At 39.3% G+C, this 19945-nt stretch overlaps 3 protein-coding genes across 8 annotated transcripts in view; all 3 read right to left on the bottom strand.

Moving 5' to 3' along the window:
• Positions 1–1375: 1375 nt before the first annotated feature.
• On the bottom strand, positions 1376–16320 carry LOC109194402 (uncharacterized). Of its 6 annotated transcripts, none has more exons than XM_019367267.2 (10): positions 16257–16320; positions 15767–15989; positions 8518–8621; positions 6875–7042; positions 6510–6556; positions 5635–5675; positions 5208–5291; positions 4362–4456; positions 3249–3372; positions 1376–1850 (listed from the first exon to the last, which is right to left on the bottom strand). In XM_019367267.2, exons 3-10 carry the CDS (start codon positions 8539–8541, stop codon positions 1381–1383), a joined length of 1053 nt encoding a protein of 350 aa, XP_019222812.1. In that variant the 5' UTR covers positions 8542–8621; positions 15767–15989; positions 16257–16320; the 3' UTR covers positions 1376–1380. The 6 variants fall into 6 exon arrangements, with proteins under 6 accessions (XP_019222812.1, XP_025754270.1, XP_025754271.1 ...); XM_025898485.1 differs by having other exon boundaries at positions 15767–16049; positions 16257–16285; XM_025898486.1 differs by lacking the exon at positions 16257–16320 and adding an exon at positions 16126–16179.
• LOC100708242 (lymphocyte antigen 6 family member D) lies at positions 11905–12974 on the bottom strand. Its single transcript, XM_003441589.5, has 3 exons — positions 12815–12974; positions 12533–12637; positions 11905–12382 (listed from the first exon to the last, which is right to left on the bottom strand). The coding sequence occupies exons 1-3, from the start codon at positions 12864–12866 to the stop codon at positions 12303–12305; spliced, it is 237 nt and encodes a 78-aa protein (XP_003441637.1). The 5' UTR covers positions 12867–12974; the 3' UTR covers positions 11905–12302.
• Positions 16321–19540: 3220 nt separating the features above from the next.
• LOC109194374 (P2X purinoceptor 5) overlaps positions 19541–19945 on the bottom strand; it is a 77741-nt gene continuing 77336 nt past the window's right edge. The window contains exon 14 of the transcript XR_003213847.1: positions 19541–19871. The gene's annotated coding sequence lies outside the window, so the exon portion shown is untranslated. The remainder of the gene's footprint in view (positions 19872–19945) is intronic.

The following is a 19945-nucleotide window of genomic DNA, read 5'->3' on the forward strand; positions in this document are numbered from 1 at the left end:
ATTTTATCTCTTTTTGGCTACACTAAACCAAGTCACCCCCCCCCCCCCCCCCCCCCTTTTTTGTTAATCGGTGACAAATGATAAAAGTTACAAAACTATTATCTACAAACACACCCACACACTCATAGTGTTTCCACTGAATCAGAAAAGGTGAGGGAGTTTTTAGCCTCCACACGATTCCACCTTGCCTCTCTCATGTTGCCACATTGGGGATTTGCCACCGTGTTTACACTGCGGTCGGTTGTAGAAAAGGGAATTCTGCAGACCTAAACCTCAGTCTAATCCTGCTGCTTGCAATCAACAACAACAACAACAACAAACTCCTTTTGTTCTGGATCAAGATTTTAAATTTCTTACTTTAGGGGTTTCCTGTCTGATTTAAAAAAAAAATCCACCCTATCTTTACTGAAATATTTTGTTGAGATACAGTTTTATGCCAAAAGTAGATCAAAACTGTTTTTTTCTGACATACATTGTGTGCACTGTTAGTTCTGCAGAGCTAATGTTAACTTCCCTAGTGACAAAACGAGAAATAAGCAAATTCAGAGGAAATTAGATTAAAACCACATCACTTGATTGTTTTCTTTTCTTATCACTATCTCACGGGAAGTTCGTAAAAGGACAAAAAAGAGTATTAACATCCTGCACCATCTCTAGTTTATAGTCCTCTGGGGATTTATTCTCTGTTAAATGACTTTCTGACTCTAAGAACAAATGACACCACGGATCCATGGGGATTTTGTAATCTCTGCACTGGATGGTTGTTTTCGTCAGACAGTTTTCTCCCTAGTCATCCTGGGCTTTGACAACTGTTTTTGCGCAACACATAGCTCACACGCCACACGTGCTCACTGAGTATCGCTTAGAGTCTAAAGCTTTGAGAGATGTCATGTGCGGGCAAATGTGCACTCCATTGTGTGGTGTTAGCAATGAGCTACGCAATGAGGAAAATCCAAAAAGTCATCAATTTCCACACCTACATCTCAATGTTCAACCAATATTAGCATCTGTAGGAGACGTTTTTAAAGAAATTGCAAAATGTTCTGTATGGGAGGAGGCTGGGGACATGTCAATAGCACTGTATGGTCTAGTGACCAGAATTAATTCTCATAGACCACAAAATGTCATCAGCAAGGCATCTAATTGGTCTTAAATGCATTCAACTGCATTTGACAAACCACAGACAACTATCTTGAGTGACAAGACAAACAAATCCTACAACAGATCACATGTCCACCACAAAACCCTAACTCAGCGTCATCCAGTCAGCCTGGGACGAAAGGCAGCTGAAACCCTCAGAGGAAGTTCTCTCGGACAAGCAATCTGCCGAGTACCTTGAAAAACTGTTGCCATTTTTAGTTCACTGCTCTTTGTATAAAATCAGTCCCAGTACTGTGTGGCCATCAGCATTAAACTTACATTTGGTTCTGACAGGTCCACATCAGTGATAGATCGCGGCACCCTTGGGGGAATCTCAGGTTTACAGTCCTGCTTCAAGCTGCCATCCTGGACCACTGCCTGCCGCTGCTCCTGTCTTCCTTCCCACTCCTTCACGTGCGCCGTGATGAAGTCATGGGAGTACACGCGATACTCTGTGAGAGGCCTGCGGCAGGTGTGCTGTACGTTCCCCCAGGCTATACTGCTGTCAGCAGGGTTACTCCAGCGCTGGTGGTGGGTGGGGGTCGCTCCACCGGGAAGGCTGGCCATGTCGGGGCATCGCCCCGGGGTTGTGTTCTCCTGAGAGGGGAGGGTGGAGAATTTACCCGGGTAGGGCCTCCTGTCTGATCTGTATGGCACTTCGGGAAAGTGGTGTCCCATCTGTGGGCTCATCATGCCAGGTGGGGAGCACACTGAGAGAGGGGACAAGAAGGAAAGTGACTGAAAAGTCAATAATTTCCACCATTCTCAAACTGGGATCAGGCTCAGCTGTAACTTTATTTAACTTCAGATGATGCAATGATTTGCCGTTTAACCATCATCAGAGTTAAACTGAACTGGAAATGACTTAGTCAAATGAGACAGTTCATTGTGAGGATCACTTTACATGTCGAAGCAGTACCGAAAACAGAGAAGGAGGAAACAGGAAGATGGCCAAACAGTTTGGTCAGAGTATGCGTAGTATGTCCTTGGCTTTTGTAACCCTCACATCCTGAACCGCTGTGGCCCTCTGAGAGGTGTGAGGACACCACAGACACGTAGGTTGAAGGTGCTGCAACTCTTAAAAGCAGAAGTATAATTCAAAGTTTATTACTTTTTTTAAAGGACATAAACTGGAGTTGCCACATAACTGTAGCTGTTCTGCTATTTTGAGCCAAAATCTTTCTTAGTCATAACTGAGTCATAGAAATGCTAGAAACGTCAGGGAGGACAAAGGCAAGATAGATAGCTTGCTGGGAAAACATCATGAATAAGGATAACCAAAGATAGTTACAAACCCTCCAAAAAACCCACCTATGAAGAGCTTTTTTTTTTTTACTATTGTAAAGCTGTAAGCAATGTTTCTGATCTTTGTTTTAAGGCAGCGGGGTGTAGGTGTAGGTTAGAGTAAATACTGAAAACTGAATTTTATTTAGTAGTGTTTTAATTAGGTTCAGGAAGAGACTGTGGTTTGGTTTAAAATGCAACATCAGGAGCAACGTCACTATTGTTACAACAGGTCACAGTCGCGACACTAAAGGATATCCTGTGCAATATCAGTGACTTTTGACTAAACAGTTAAAGTTGACCCCCTGTTAATGAAAACAGCAGCAAGACTGAAACCTGTTCTACAAAACCACAAAAACCTTTGGTTATAATTAACAGATACACGAAGTGTTAGGTGTTTTCACATCATCATAATATATCGCTCTTATCGGCTATGATGTCAATGCATAAAACAATATATTAAATGTTAAAGTAAGTATTTAGTGGGCATGTTACATGGTAGACCATGCCTCATTTACCTATTCACACACACTCACACTGCAATCAATGCATCCTGAGCAGCTCGGGGTTCAGTAGCCTGCCTTGCTCAAGGATACTTTAGCATGCAGACCGAAGCAGCCATGAACTGAACCACCAACCTTCCGACATGTAATTTGTACCGTGAATACATTTCAACATTATTGATGATTACTAGACATTAATTTTTTTCCATTAATTATAGTATAGTGGCTTACACGTTTGCGTAACGAGCTAAAGATAACCATTGTGAATAAAGGTGCAGCCAAGAGTTTGAAATGATGGTTAATGTTGGTGTAAGCTCCTACCTCTGGAGCTGTTTGTTTTCTTTGTCCCTTCTTTCCCACTTTTCCCGCCTGCTTTCTTGTTGTTTTTGGGGTTTCTCCTGACAGCAGCTTTGGACTCTGTTGCCACTCCATTGGCATGGACACTCTGAAAAGGTAAACAAATGCACACTCACCATTAAACACTTTCATTCCAGAACCTCTAATATCTCACACCCCTTCACATTGATTCATTGTGTGGGACCTTATGACATGGCAGAGAGTGTTTTACAGGTTTGATGGAAAATTTAGGGGGTTAAGTTTGGATTCTTTCAGCCAGTCCATTGACTTCTGCAAGGAGACAGATAGGGAGGGTGCCTGCTCTCTGTTAGAGGGGAGGGCTGTGCAGGACTACTACAAACAGGCAGCGTTGAATGGGTGAGGAAAATCCCATTACCATTAATAGTAATGAGATTCAATTAACAAAGGATAACAGGATTGAAAGATTTGTAAACATTATAAATCTTTGCAGATATATGCTTGGCGATCATGTGACAATGTCAGTGTTACAATATTGTCTTTTGAGGAAGGAAAAACTGCTGCTGAACCGGTTTTGGCAAGCTATGCTTTGTTTTCATTTAATTATGATGGCAATAGTGGCCACTGAGAAACCTGGCATGAGGCCTTTAAACTTGTCTAAAAACACACACACGCACACAGAGTCCTCTTGTTTTCACATCCCTCTCTGCCATGTGGTCCAGAGATTACACAGAGAGGTGCACCCCTCTTTGAACCATCTGCATTGTATTAAAACCCAATCAGCATTTGCGCTAAAAGATTGTGCCATATGGGCCAGCGGTAGCTCTCAGGAAGTCACATCAGGTGGTGGTTTTGGTACTGTTAAATGCTCTGCTATGGTGTGTTGAAGGTGCTCAAACATGATGCTGGCACAGATTTATCAGCCTTTTAGGAGCAATAAACTTCTGAGTAGGCATTAAAACCAGCCAACCAAATGAAGTTGCAAAATGTTCTCAAAATCTAAAACCAAACTGATACCGCTGTGGTACCCACAAAGATCTGAATGCATTGCATGACCGAAACATGTCTGCTGAAAGGGTTTTGAGTGAAACAGTCTAAAAGTGAAACTACTCTTCTAACCTGGCTTGAAGTCAGTTTCTCCTTTTTCTTGGTGCCAGAATGATGGCTTCCTTTCCCACCTCTGGTTTCTGTCCTGTGTTTCGTCTTTCGCATCTCTGCAACAACACAATGTGTGCACCTGAGGACTTTTTAAGGAATTTGCTTCATTGATTAGCAACTCTTAGAATCAAATTAAACATTGTCTCACTTGTTGTTTTCAACATCATTGCAGATTGTCCTGCCCAATGTTAAACATAAACCCTGGGGACCAGAATCAGGCCCTAAAATGACTCCAATCCGGCCCACTGGACATCTTTGGAATTTTGATACATTTTACAGCTTGTCCTGCTGATAGAGACCTCCCTCCACTGCTGTTCATACTACACCAAAGTAACTAAGTAATACGTAAACAATTGAATGATCTACTATAGAAACTCTGCAAAAAAATTGAGTATTTCCATTAACAGTCTGGACAATGAGCATCCAGAGCCGTTTCTGTATTTGTATAAATTTCCTAAAACCTAAGCACAGAGCGTTGTGCTGACAGCACTTTTTCCATCTACTGCATCAGCATTTCTTTTTCATGTAGACAAATTGAGACAGTTTGCTGAAATTGCACATCTTCTTCTTATATTAAGACATCTCAGGGTTTAGATTAAATGCGTAGTTAAATTACTTTATACTAATAGAAAAGCGAATTTCAATGGTCCCGCCCATTTAAGATCACAGTGGCCGATAGTCTGGGGTGTCGTTTTGATGCTGAATTGGGTTCGAAATCCCAACCCTGCCTTTGAGCGTCCTGCTGGGACTCCAGATGAGCGCTGGCATAAACTTTAGATGAGCTTAGCCTCTTTATTTCCTGCTTACCTTCATTGTGATTGTTGGTGATGTGAACTAAATCTGCTCTGCTCCTGGCATGCTGCCACACTGCAGTATTACAGCTGGGGTTATCTGCCGTGGAGAGAGACAAGCGTTGGAGCTTTTAAAGTGAAAAGTTGGGGTGAATGGAAGCCACTGAGAGTAAAATCATCATCAGTATTATGAGACACGGACATAAAGCCTGGTAGCTTGCTGGGAATTTGAATATAAATAATGTTAGAAGCTTCCAAAATACACATTTATTTCATTGCAGTCTACCTCAGGGTTTGTGAAAAGGAGTCAGGGCTGTATCACGTGTTGTAAACAGTCATTATGCACAAGTTACACTGTAGCACTAATAAAAACTCAGTTTCTCAAAAAGTGGAATTTTAGAAATAAATCAAATGACTGATCCAAATGAAATTGTTTTACTCACCTAGTGTTTCATTATCTGATGCAGATTTGGATACATGTGTTCTAAAAGTAAAATAACAAAGAAATATTTCATTATGTTGTGTTATTATTTTTATTTAAAACAAATTAGATACTATTATTTTCTTCACAACACAAAGTAAGGAGCCTGGGACTTCAAAAAAGCAACTATAGAGCACATAAACCGCAAAACATGAGCTTTAAAACATGACCACAAGACTGCACACTCATGCTGTGCAGATGTCCACTGTGTTAAATCTTTCTATGCGTTTACAGCGTCAACAAAGTTGTACGTTGTCCAAAGAAAGGCCAAGGGAGTAAAAGGTGTTGACCTTGAATCCGCTTAGTCCAGCTAGCCCAAAGCTGTAATCTGCCTTCTGCTGGCCCAACAGTGTGAAGGGTCCTTCTTCTCAGAATACAGTTCTCTGCCAACAAATCTGAGCAATATATAGATTTTTTTGGTTCCTATTGTTTTTTACGGACTGTCAATCCCTCTTCTTTAAGCGCAGCATTCCAATTTATTCTGCTCTGCTACAGGAAGGATTTACAGTATTAACCCACAGTGAAAATAAACAGGGAGCCTTTCAAGCCATATTATTACTCAATGGGAAAGCTCTGTCACTGGCAGGGCAGCTTTATGCTTTCTGCACGCTCAACCAACAAAAGAAAGAAAAATAAGGCCACAGCACGCAGTAGACGAACAGAAGCCTTAATTCCTTCCAGGATTACTTGATGTTTTTAATACAATTTTCCTGTCTGTTCAAAGCGGAGCGACATACATAATATGTGAATGGAGATTTAGCTTAGAGCTTAAAGCAATGTAATGTGGGGCATATAGGACGATCTTAACATTCTTGAGTAATTTCCTTCTGAGCTCACCTTCTTTTCTTCTTGTTCGAGTTGGCTCTCTGCGTCTGAGGCATCTCCTGAAGGAAAACAAAGCATTTGAGGCTTAACAGTTTGTACTAAATGAGCAACTTTACGCCACATTCAACAAAATCCTGCAGCTGATTCATGTAGAGATTCACTGAAATTGAACATCTGGCCTCGCCTCAGAGGCAGCTGTCAACTGGCTCTGCTCATCATTTAATAATCAGCTTTATTTTTTTTAGGTTCAATCTGGTTACATGTCACAGCTCCTCAGGGCCGTGACCCCATACAATCTGGTCATGATTGTTCACAAGCCTGCACCGCTCACAGTCTCTACAACGTGCTTCAATGTATGAGATTTTGATGACACACACCATGGATATAGATCTTCCAGAGCCTCGCCACTTTGTGCCATCATCCAGCAAGACTGCTGGGCTGCAGGAGCGGCTGCAGGAGCGGCTGGAGGAGCGGCTTGGGACAGGCTGCGGTGGGCCGTCGCTGGAGCTCTGCACCACCTCGTACAGGCTGTCCATAGATCCCTCCTGATGCCCAGTGGACAGACAAAAAGACACACGGCTGTTAGAGGGCTGCAGTTTGGCTGCCAGATATGAAATTCATCTGTTTCCATCAATGTTTCCAGCACATAAATCTGCATTTCACTGTAATCAGATGCAAAATATGAATATTGTAGTTATGAGGATTTGATATGACTGCAGGGAAATGTCACTAATGCTGCTCCAAAGCTCCTTTAAATTTGCTTGTCAACCATGGATGAGGAAAGGATTGAATTTCCTCAGAACTGATTTCAGCGTGGATTAAATTTTGTTCGACTCGTTGGGATTCCTTCTAGGAATGCATAACCAATTTCTCTCGTTAGCTCATCTTGACTGTACTGTGACATCTCATTGGTGTACATGATAAAAGATGGCGCAAAGTATTGATTTTACCTTGTTTCTTTACTCAACCATTCCTGGTTAAACCAAACCACAAAATTCTTAATTAGTGGTCTGAGACAGAACTGGAGTCCTCCATCTCACGCATTAGATTTCCATGACTGCGGGCCAATAACAGGTCTTTACAGAGTACTCAAAATGTAAGATGTAGTGCGAAATGGTTTAAACAAAAAGCTTCCAAATGAAGTGTAAGTTCCCGTATTTGCAGGGGAACAAGTGTGTATTTTGAGATGCTGCTGCTTTTTTGTGTTTGGTTTTTCTCTTTTCTTTTCCCTGGGTTAATGGGGCTGCACGAAAACTTGCTGTACATGTTATTTGAGTAGAGTGGGTAAAAGGTGCGACATCCGTTAGAGATTCTAGGCAATGATGAATCAGTCTGATCATTTGTAAACATCCCCAACATCTGTGCAGAGACAAGTTTAAAGTATCCAACCCACATGTCACATCCCCACGTGCAGCATGACAGCTGCAGGAGCATCTGAGGTACCCATGTGTATATGGTGCACACGTGTGTATTTCTGCTTCTTATCTTAACTCTTGTGGCTTCATTAATAAACACTTTTAACAGCACTTGTAGGCATAAAGAAATTATACAGTAATACATAAGCTAGGGCTTCAAAATACTTAAATTAAAGTATAATAATTAAAGAACTGCTGTGAAATGTTGCTTAAAACTTTTATGGTAAACAAAGCTTAAAGTTTTAAGACAAAGGAAGATAAGAAGACAAGGTTGGTGTCAGGAGGAGTTGTTTAATGATCAAACTTTCTGCAGCAGGTTATCAATGATCTGACTATTTACCGAGAAGACGTAGCAGCAAGCATTCTCATTAGATTAGTGCCGCGCTTTAGCATCATGTTTTGCTTATTTGTAGAAAAACTGCGATTAAAAACCTAGATAGACACTCTGTAGCTTCCCACACATGGAGGTATGCATAGTGTGTTATTTATTGATCTTCACGGTATATTACTTGTGGCTAACCTCAGATTTGCAACTCGAGTTTCTCTTTTACTCTGCGACTCACACACAGACTGTTTTGTAAAGAAGACAAATGCATGCATCTTACCAGAGAAAAGCAGAAAAGGTTCATGTTGGCTGCGAGGTCTCGGGTTCAGTTTGCTTTGGTGCGTCAGATGGAGGACAAACAGCGAGCCGAGTGAAAGCCAGAGGCTGAAAGACACAACAGCTCAGTCTGAGGCCAGCCTCGGTCGCCTGCTGTCTTCTCAGATTAATACCACAGTGAAATCCCTCCACTAATCCAATAGATGGCCCACCATTACTCTAGCAGCTAAAGCAGGATTCACTCTTGACAACAAGCCCACTATTGGTGGATCAGCAGACTCTGTCTTTGTTTTGATTCTTTTCTTTTTTGCCAGTAGGGAAGCAGTGAGCAGCCATGTTATTCATTTATTCTGAATCGAACTAAAGTGAAATTACAAAAACAAAAATTTACAGGTAAATTTCCTCATTAAAGGCAATTTATGAAGACTTAAGACTAAAATGTCTTTTGTCTCAATAATATTAACAATCATAAATATTAATCAATAATTATGAGGATCACTGGTTAAAGGTAAAATTAATCATTCCATTAAGAACAATTGACTAGAGATGACATTATTTTATGAGATCAATAATATATGAATGTATAAGCAGCATTTTCATGCGCTTTATTGGAAAAGCGATTTTCTTATATCCACTTTACTCCAGCGGTGCACATTGTATAGATTGGACTGATCATAAAGGTCGTGGTTTAAATCTGGGCACACTGAGCTGATTAACAGAGTACAAGAATAAACATCTGGAACTGCTGGGGTAATCATATATTTTTTAAAAATAAACATATCCTGTGATTCTGAGGTAAAAAAACAAAATGCAGTTTAGTCTGACTGTCCAGTCTCAAGATTCAAGACTTTTTATCGTCATTACGCAAACATAACAAAAGTAAGGCATTAATCCCTCACATGACGCAAGGTAAAGTGGACGCAAGTGGAATTTGTTTACTTTCTGTCATTATCATCTATTGCTTCAAGTGCTAAGATGTGTTCATCCCTACATCAGTGGGAATTTAATGTAGGTTTTGCATCTACAGCTGTAACACTGTAATCAGTTAGCACCAATACAAATTTGAAACCAAATGTACTAACCAGGTCATAGATTACATATTCTTATAATTACACAAAATGTGTTCTAGACCCCACACTGTTCCTTTTATACCTGACTTTTAGGACCTCCAAGCCTGTAGTTATGTTCATTATCAGTTAGAGCCCCTCCTCATTCTTCTTCTTCTGTTTGGCGTAACTCTATAAATACGGGATACCCCTTTGGCCTCTCCCCTTTTCTACAATTCCCCTGTGGGAGAGGTTGGTGTCATTTCTTTCCCAACACTGTACAACACACATATAATGTATATTTAGCCACCCTGATGTTTCTGATTTTTTTTAGTTCAATTATTGTCATCATTGTGCCTGTCTTTGGTAGATGCTGTAAATGTGTTGTACGTGTGTGCCACATATGTTATAGGCACAGTCTATGCTAGCATGACTAGATAATTCTTGCTAGCTTGGAAGTTGTGGTGGGTTGAGCTAACCCTCTTCCCTACTGTTTGCATTTGGTCGTAGGAGCTGGAGTGGGCAAGTTAATGACTTGGAGGTCTTTGTCTCTTTTTCCTTTCATTGTCAAGTATGTCGGATTTCGTGTTGGTGTTTTTTTATCTTATGTCAAATATGTTCCATGTAAGTTCACACTTTTTGTTTAATGTAAAAATAAATGCAATCTCTTTCTACAATTCCCCTGTGGGAGAGGAGCTGGAGTGGGCAAGTTAATGACTTGGAGGTCTTTGTTTCTTTTACCTTTCATTGTCAGACACAACGCAGGAACACAGTGGTTACACTAGCCGATTTACCACCTGCATCTTTATACTAGTCAGATTGCACAGACCTATAAACAGATTGTTTACATAGTTACATGAAATACTACTTACGGTATGCTGTCATGCATGTGATGGCAACTAGATGTGCTTTAAGTAAATGTAAGCTGTGCTTTAATGTAGCAGTTGGAGTAGTTTTGCAGTTGCAGTTTATTTCTCACAGTTATGGGGTGATCATTTAAATACATGTGCATTGTATGTGTTAAACTTGTGTTGAACTTGAAGGTAATAAATGTAGTGAAGTAAAACAACGTGTATATCTGAACTTGGCTTAACAAGTTAGGAATTTAAAGACAGCATAGCTAAAGGGAATGTAATGTGTGGAAAAAATGCATTTGAAAGGAAACTGTTCATCTGTGACAACCATGCCCTCAGGCAGGTTTTTAGACAATAAAACAAACACTACACTGAGCGCGCTGCGAACAATTTCTCACGTGTTCAGTAACAGCTCTTTCCTGTGTGGGCAACAGTTGCGGGCAAGTATTTTTCCACAGCTTCGAAATATTTAAAGTAACTTTTTGACAAACCACAATAAATGTAGGAAAGTGTTCACATATCAGTTTGTGGTGAGGCACAAAAAATATCTTATTTTGCATGCAATGCATTTCTTCTTCTTCTTTTTTGTTACCTACAGATTTATCGATCATCCGTCTGGAGTGCTTCAAAGTGCACTAACTTGTAACACATGAAGTGTGAAGCTGGTGCTCTTTAAATCCACAAATCATACTGTCTGAGCTCCTCTAATGCAGAGCAGAAAACAGCTGGAGGGATTAAAAAGTATGACCTATATTTTCACAAACATGAAAATAAAAGAAGTACTTCAAAGAAAACGACGTGATGCTGAAATGTATTTTGCTGCCTTTCAGCTCATTTCGATTAGTCATGTCACTGTTCAGATGTTGGGGTGGTTATGCCTTTTGCACAGCAAGGTAAGCGCGATAATGGTTTTTAATGTGGCACATGTCCTAAATGAACCACATAATCACTTCGTGGCTGACTTCAGCCAACCTCCGATGATTTAATGAGCCTCTTTAAAAATGGCCTTCTAGTATCTATACAGTTCTGCGGTATTTTTTAGCTCCGCATCAACAAAACAATGCACAGTGCAGCAGTGCATTGTTTCTGAGAACAGGTCTGGCCTGTTGCATACTGTGGGTTGTTAACACCAGTAGGTGTGACATATCTGAAAACAAAGTAGGATGCGTGAATGTTGCCAGGCGAGTGACCTGTGCCAACCACAGGTGTGACTGTGTTTGCATGCATGTATAAAAAAAAGGATTAAATGAAAAATCGTAAATCATTTGAGCATCGAATCATTATAGACCTCATGTTGAACCATTAAAAAGATTGTTTGCTTTATGGTCCGTGGTTATCAGCTCAGTTTCACCTCACCCAAATGAAACCAGTGAGGGAGTCTTACAGTGGCCGCATGGGGGTTGTGGCTGTGTGAAAATGCATGAAGCTTTTAAAGTGTGAAATAGGCAAGACACTTGTGTCCTGTAAGAAAAGACAGCTGAAACACATTGATTAAGAGAAAAACTTTTAATATTTTTTTTTAGCAGTTTAAAAAAATAGCCCAACTTTTATTACAGTGGAGATAGACAGTGACCCACATAGCATTGCTTATTGCTCTGACCTACTAAGTCACTCAGGAAGGGATTAAGAGGGTGTGGGTGTGTTTCACCCTGCTTCCCACATCCATTCATTAAGAAAAACAAAAAATACAAGAAAATCCATGACTGTAATCACCAGTCACGTATTTGGGATCATAATGAAGTCAAACTCTAATCAAGTGTGCGTGATTTTGATAGATTCCGTTTGGGTAAATAAACAAATGACATTGCATTCAGATTAATGTAATTTCATTTTTTTCATTGTATTTGATTAAACAGAAAGTGAAAGTGAACGGGAGGGGTGCTTCAGGCCTAGCACAAATCCTCTCTGCAACAGGTTGTGAAATAGTCCTCAGCACAGAACTCCTCACATGATCGAAAAATTCTGTCACCTGTTTAAAAAGAAAACAAACAAAAAATACAATCACTAAACCATCACACCATTGTTGGAATTGTATTATTTTACAAGATATATGAGCGCAAATATTAGATCATGAACATGAGGACAAACAAAATGGAAGTAGAAAACAAATCCTACGCACCTCTCTGGGTGGTTTTACAGTACTGCGCTGACAGTGGACAAACTGTCTCTGTCTTACAGCTTGTGTCATTTTCATCCTCACAGATGTAGCAATTGAGTGTGAGCACTAATTTAAAAAAGGACAAAATCCATCAAAGCATGTTACAATATTAAGACAACAGCCTTCCTCTCAGTTAGGAAGTCCAGGTGTAATCAAATGATTCCCTCAAATCAAACCTATATTCTAGCCCAATCAGAAATTTGCTTTTAAAATGGAATATAAGCTAGAATGACATGGCCTCACCTTGGGTGCTACACAGCAGCACGAAGAGCAGCGTAAGCAGCAGGACCTTCATGTTGTCAGATGGTATGTGGATAATCCTCCCGCTCAGGTTCTTTTATACTAAAACGCCACATACCAAACTACAACCAAGTCATGCACTTCCTTGTGATGAATGTGTACAGTAAATTATGTCTTGTGTTTTTCTTTCAACTCTTTTGTCTCAAAGGAGAAAGCGAAAGACTTTTTACGGTAACAGATTAACATGGAGTTTTTTTCTAGTCTAGTTCAACCTGCTAACATGAATTATTATCAGTGATGTGATATTTAACTTTGGATTTCTCTGATGAGATCTGAGATTAGCTTTGATCTATCTATTTGTATTTCAGAACACATATCCCACAGCGAGAGGACACCTTTTCAGTTTTGTCCTTGTTTTCTTATCACCCAGTGTTCAAGGTTACTCTGCAGTGCATTCAAACTATGAAATGAGAACAGACTATTTGCAATACTATATTTCTACAGATTATTTTTTAAATTAATTTCTTGACTGGACTTTTCAGCTTTCAGCCTGTTCAGTTTAAACACGTTAACTGCTTTACAAGGCTTTTTGAAGGGTTAACACAACAGTGATGTGAGCTAAATCTGAGTCAACATACAATAAACAACATTTATGATATATAACAGACAATAGGCTGCAGAAAAGATGGACAGAGCAACAGAGGCATCACCAGTCTGTTTGTGGACTATAGTTCTAAAGCACTTAGTATGGCATTTCAGGTGTTCCCATATGATCATAAGCCAAATGTGACCATATTTGGGGAATTGCGTGGTAACTTTGGATAGCAAAGAATACACTTAAAAGGTACTTTCCTTCTAGACTGAACCTGCAAGCGTTTTACACTTACTCACTCCTGTTGTGAATGCTTATTTCTTTTTTTAAATGTGGCCATTTTAACATGCAAGTCAGTAGGAATTCACCAAGCAGCAAACTTCACGGCTAAATAAAAAAATCACGTAGTGGCTTCAAAGGTTTCAAAGTGAGTCAATCCTCATACATGCCAATGTTAAAATGACCAATTTTAGAACATTAAAAACATAAATTAACAGGATGATCTATCTGACTCTCTTTGAGCAGGGCTGGACTGGGACAAAAAAAGGTTGGTTTTAATCAGTTGGTACAGTTTTCTTTTGGGTTTGGACAGCTTACTTTTGATGCACTGAAGCATGTGACAATTAAAAGTCACACTTAAGCTCAGGTGTGGGGGCCTCAAGGGCTGGTGTCCTGCAGGTTTTAGATGTGTCCTTGATCCAACACAGCTGATTTAAATGGCTAAATTACACCCTCAACATGTCTTGAAGTTCTCCAGAGGCCTGGTAATGAACTAATCGTTTGATTCAGGTGTGTTGACCCAGGGTGATATCTAAAACCTGCCGGACACCGGCCTTAGGACCTGGAGTTCCTCACCCCTGCTTTAGCTATTACAAGTGGACAAAACACATTTGCTAGAAATTGCACTCTTTTCCATCTTTTGTTCAAGTACAAATCCTCCCTGCAAAACCATCCTGGAGGGGGGAAGAATAACTGAATATTTCATCGTTAATATGTAATTAGGAGTTAATGATTTCGGATCCGAGGGATCATTAAGATACTCCACACTTAAGGGTCTGCTGTTAATGATGGCCATTGTCTCGTAAAGGAGTGTTCTTAGACTAGTTGTATCAAACCTATTTGAGGACTTGTCTAGCATTGTTGTTAGTATGCTTCATACTGTCCGAATTTGGTGTTGCCAGATACCTCCCATGTGCCTAGCTGATGGAAAATTCATTACAAATTTTAGCTGTGCGGTTCCATCTTGTCGTCAACCAACAAGAGTTTCTGAATTTCCATACAGTCATTGAGAACCTCTAACGATTTTATTTGTGGCATCGCAGCTTCACAACTTCTAAGGAAGTCAGCAAACTTTCTCAACTCACTTCCATCCTTGGAGCTTATTTAAGGCTAACTGTGAAGTTTGTAAAGCATTTTCCTATAGTGAACAGATCTCCAAAACACTTTTCCAGCACTTCCCAAACTGAGTCGTATGCTTCATCTCTGCCCACTAGGAGAAATCCTTCAACCGCTCTCTTTGCGGGTCTACCGAGTTACTTCCTGAGATAATAATCTTTCATTCTTTGGAACGTTTTTTCTTTCAATCATGGTTTCAAATGACAACTGCCAGTCTTTAAACTTTAGAGGGTCACCAGTTTGACCTGAACCACTTTTAGACCTTCTTGATTTTGACCTTGACTTGGTACTTTGAGATCCTAAGCACGACCCAACATCTGGCCATGGCTCTTCATCACCATCTGCAAGGTCTCCTTGTAGCTGTTTTTCAGCTCTTTTAACAATGAATGAGGAAAGTGAAGTACATACATCTACTTTGCGCTTTGCGTCTGCATCTGGAGTTTGTATTTGGCGTATTTGTTCATAAATGGTTTGTACGTCTCTGCAGGTGACATTTACGTTGTTAATCACCTCATTCAATTCACACTCTGAAAGTTTCTCCTCTTGATCTTTTTATCATTTTCAGTGTTTTTACTCTTTCACTTTTACAAACAGTCTGTAGTTCTGTAATTTGCTCAGCAGTAAGCAGTAGGTGGTACAGCATATTGGTCTTCATGATCATTGTCAGCCATCTTGTGAGTCTAGTTAAATGTCAGTCAATGCACTAAGTTTAGATTTCAAAATACTTCTTTAAATTTGTAACGTATTATACGTAACTTGAATATTACTTTGGGATTACTGTTACTATATACTTTAGCTATAACGAGTTCCCCTCTTAATATATGTGTACTTTAACATGGAGAACTTTGTAAACTTCACGTAGTTTTACCTTAAGCAAACACACAAAACTCTTTCGTAAACTACAAAGCATCACTTTGAAGTACAGTAGAAATTAAGTAACCTTTGACAGATGTGTTATAGAAACTTACTGTGGATCTTCAAACTTAATTTAAACCACTCTTACTCTACTTTTAACACTGCCCTTTGTTCATTTCCACCTTACTCCAGTTATATAACGTTGTTGCTGTTGTGCTTGGCTGCTTGTGAGCGGTGAGCTTGTGTGATGGCGACCTCTTGTGTCGCACCACTGTACCGTCACTCACTGCTCTTCTTAATGAGCGTCTCACCGGCGCAGGCTGGGGCGAGTTTTCACTGCAACACCGGAATGACAACACAGGCACGGCTTCTTTTACTTATTGAATACCGTGAAAACTACAAACATAAAACACAAAAGATTTAGGCACTTTATTCAGTTGAAAGTAACACGTGTGCTTTAACAAAATGTTACCTCGTGGCCGCCTTCGGAGGTTCTAGACAAATAATCTTATAGTCTTGTGCGTTCTAAATTAACATATAAAGTAATTTGAACATCATACATTACAAATTTGCAGACTATTACAACACAATTATAACAAATACCTTGTACAGCTAGTGGATGAACCGCAGGCCTCACAGCTTCTTATAATCACGCCCAAACCTCGCGATAATAGCGGGGCACCAAAACTTATTTTTTGTGCCAAGATAAACGCATCTCAAGAGAAAACACACATTAACAATATGGTCCACAGCAATTTACAAGCAAAAAAATTTTTAACTGCTGGAACCAAATATTAATCTCTTTTATACAAAAGCCATTTTAGTGACACTTACATGAATAATTAACTAAACATGTTATTAAAAGAGGCTGACAGTATTACATAAGTCACAGAACTGAATAAAATTCTGTTCAACAGGGAGCCTATTTTTGTGTCTTTGTGGACTTACAAAGCAGACTTCTCTGTTTTGTAAGTCTTTTATTGGTCTTAGATGTTTTACCTCAAATACACACGTGCAAAGGTTTGTGTCATGATTGTCATGTTGCCATTGTCAGCACAGAGAATATGTAGAGATTTAAGTTTTTATCACATTATTAAATTAGCACAGAATTGTGTATCAGATAATATAAGAGTTTGATTAAAAAGCTCCACAACTCCACTCACAAGTGGAGTGATCATATCATGACATCCATGCATCGATCTAAAAACAACAGCATCAAGCCCTAGCTGTATAGTTGATCAAAAAGGAAAGTTTTAAGCCTAATCTTAAAATTAGAGAAGGAGTCGGTCTCCCTAATCCGACCTGGGATCTGGTTCCACAGAAGAGGGGCCTGGAAGCTAAAGGTTCTGCCTCCCATTTTACTTTTAAATAGTCTTGGAACCACAAGTAAGCCTGCAGTCTGAGAGCAAAATGCTCTAATCGGGTGATATGGTACTTAGGAATTAGGATAAGATGGGGTCTGGTTATTCAAGGCCCTTGGATGTGATGAGAAGGATTTTAAATTTTAAATTTGATTCAGGATTTAACAGGGAGTCAGTGAAGAGAAGCCAATATAGGACAGATATGCTCTCTGTTTCTAGTTCCTGTTAATAATCTTAAGGTGTTCTCTGTTAAATGGCTCCTGGTGGCGCCTCCTGGTCTTTGGATGACATATCGGCTCCTTACAATCTGGCTTCTCAGTGCAAGCACGCCCTGCTGCTATTCTTCGATTTAATATTTGTGTTAGTTCGGGAGGTAGAGTTCTTTTATTATTAAATTAAAGTCTTGCTTTATTAGTCTCCTATACAGTGCTTTCCAGTATTCTTTTGAAAGAGATTTACCAGACCAATTAGACCAATATTGTGCAAGATTTAAGGTGCTTGGAAAGAAAAGCGTCTGGACTTCTTGAAGCTTCTTAGACTACGATGACCTGGATGACTGAGAACCTTCACAGAGATACTGTGCAAGCTACAGTTGTGAAGCTGTCCTTTGGTGCCATCTGTAGGCAACACTGAGGAGGTGCAAACTAGTGTGTTTTCCACTAATTCAACCAGAGAAATTATGTCGCAGTCAGTTTGAGCTTGGGGCCAAAAACCTTAATGTTGTGTTTGTGTTATTACAGTCTTGCTTTTAATATTGACAAAGTATTTAATATTGTTACTCTGACAATTATGTTAACATAGTTATGTTAACATGAGAAGGTTTAGTAGTTGTAATACTATTTACATTATTTATATTATATCCACAATGTTTTAAATTATAAAGAAAAATAGAAATACAAATTCAGATCAAATCATTGTAATTTTCTAAATTAAAATAACACACACATATATTAATGTATCATTCATCTATAAATGCACTTTCACAGCTAATGTTTAAAATTATTTGTTCAGCAGAAAGTTCTTTTTAAAATCAGATTATTTCATAATGTCACCATGAATGAACAAACTATATTAACCTACAGCTGGCTGACTAAATCCCCTATCTGAGAAAAAAAAGGAAGGAATTTCACGCTGGCTGTGCTGCAATATTTACACAATATAAACAAGAACTGATCAACTGTCACACAGCATCTGTGCAAGTGTCTTCATTGTGTGTAGATGTGTACATAGGAGCGGTACAAAACATCACACCCAGGAAGTAACTAAAAGGTATGATAGAAACAACACATAATTTCTTATCAACATCTTTATTTGAAGTTTTTCAAAATCACATAAAGCATGAAAAACAATACTGTGATAAAATGACACTGAATGCCCATTTCATACATGAGATGTCCAATACTTAACATTGAAAATCAAGCATAAACAGATCAACTGTTCTGAAGACTTTTTTTTTTTGCTCAGTTCAGATCAAATATTATATTACAAACAGTTTTTCTTCAAACTTCATGTGTAGCTAGGTTGGCTAAGCATTTGATCTTGACCTTCATTGTTAGTGCCCAAGGTCAAAGTTGACCCAGAAAAATTATAGTATATATTGTTTCAAGGTAATAGGTTAAAGGTCAGACATCGGTGTGTTGTTATAACAACAGGCTGATATAGCATTTTATAATAAAACCAGCCCAGCGCCAGCGTGATGTAACAGAAACGTCATAAATTACCAAAGTTTTCGTATGACCACTTCCTTTCTGTGGGGATTTGTGTTCTCTGAAGCTCTTGTTCAATTCACTTACATTCAGTTCAAGTGAAATAAATTCAGTTTTACTAATATAATACCAAAACAGAACAATAGCTGCTTCACGGTGCTTAAACTAAAACATTCAATGAACATTTAACAGTATTTCACCAAACTCTTATGTTGTCTCACAGAACACAGCACAGCACTGGAAAACACTAGATGTCTTTCTGAAGTGATGTAATCAAATTTAAAGAAGTGCTTCCTTCTTTGTTATGATCTTCAGTGGGATGTGCGAACACAACACAAAACAGGCACCTAAACTTTGGTCCCACAGAGGTTGAACTGGTTGGTTATAGTGGTACATGCTCACTGCAAATTGTTTGTTACTCTAGTAAAACAAAAGCCCTTCGTGATGCTTGGACATTCTACTATTCATCACACAGTCATGGAGTTCCACAGGGGTCTGTGCTTGTATCAGTACTTTTTACATTATACATGCTTATACATCGTTAGGCAATTTAAATAAAAATGTAGGACTGCTTTCTTTCATCTACACAGTATCTCTTAAATGGAAACTTTCCTATATAGGAGTGATGCTGAAAACATGGTTCATGCTTGCATTTTTTTGTAGGCTGGACTATTAATCCAAAACAGTGGCACAAGAGCGCTGACAGGGACAAGAAAAAGAGAAAAGGTTTTTTTTATTGACTCCCTGGTGAATCCAGCATTGTATTTAAAATCCTTCTCACTTCTAAAATCTTGACGAATCAGGCCCCAATCATATCTTAAAGACCTCAAAGTACCATATTAAGAACCATGACTCAGCTATCTTGCAGTAGGCTCAGACTGCTGTGAAACTCCTTCACTACTCACGTTCCTTAACTCCCCAAGTGTTTACATATCACTGCAGCATATAATTACACTTTTGCCTTCTCTTTCCCTGTGCGTGTTTGTCCCTATTTGTCCTATGCTGTCTTTTTCTTCTTTTCTCTTTCCTCTCACCCCCAACAGGCCACTGCAGATGGCAGCCCTATACCCAAACCTGGCCCTGCCAGAAACCTTTTTCCTGTTAAAAGAGAGTTTTCCCTTACACGTGGGGTTTTCTAGTGCTGTAAGGACCTTGCAGTATAAGGCCATGTTCACACTAATATGTTTTCGTTTGAAAACGCCTCTTTTTCTCTCCGTTTTGGCCT

The sequence above is a fragment of the Oreochromis niloticus genome, linkage group LG14 (genome assembly GCF_001858045.2).
Source record: "Oreochromis niloticus isolate F11D_XX linkage group LG14, O_niloticus_UMD_NMBU, whole genome shotgun sequence".
NCBI lineage: Eukaryota > Metazoa > Chordata > Actinopteri > Cichliformes > Cichlidae > Oreochromis > Oreochromis niloticus.

Excerpts from the sequence above, each read along its gene's own strand:
- LOC109194402 (XM_019367267.2), bottom strand. The coding sequence starts at position 8,541 with ATGAACCTTTTCTGCTTTTCTCTG. Across the intron at positions 5,292-5,634 it reads ATCAGATAATGAAACACTAG|ATAACCCCAGCTGTAATACT; the intron begins GTGAGTAAAACA and ends TCTCCACGGCAG. Across the intron at positions 1,851-3,248 it reads GAAAACAAACAGCTCCAGAG|TGTGCTCCCCACCTGGCATG; the intron begins GTAGGAGCTTAC and ends CCCCTCTCTCAG.
- LOC100708242 (XM_003441589.5), bottom strand. The coding sequence starts at position 12,866 with ATGAAGGTCCTGCTGCTTACGCTGCTCTTCGTGCTGCTGTGTAGCACC. Across the intron at positions 12,638-12,814 it reads GCTGCTGTGTAGCACCCAAG|TGCTCACACTCAATTGCTAC; the intron begins GTGAGGCCATGT and ends TTTTTAAATTAG. Across the intron at positions 12,383-12,532 it reads CTGTAAAACCACCCAGAGAG|GTGACAGAATTTTTCGATCA; the intron begins GTGCGTAGGATT and ends CTTTTTAAACAG.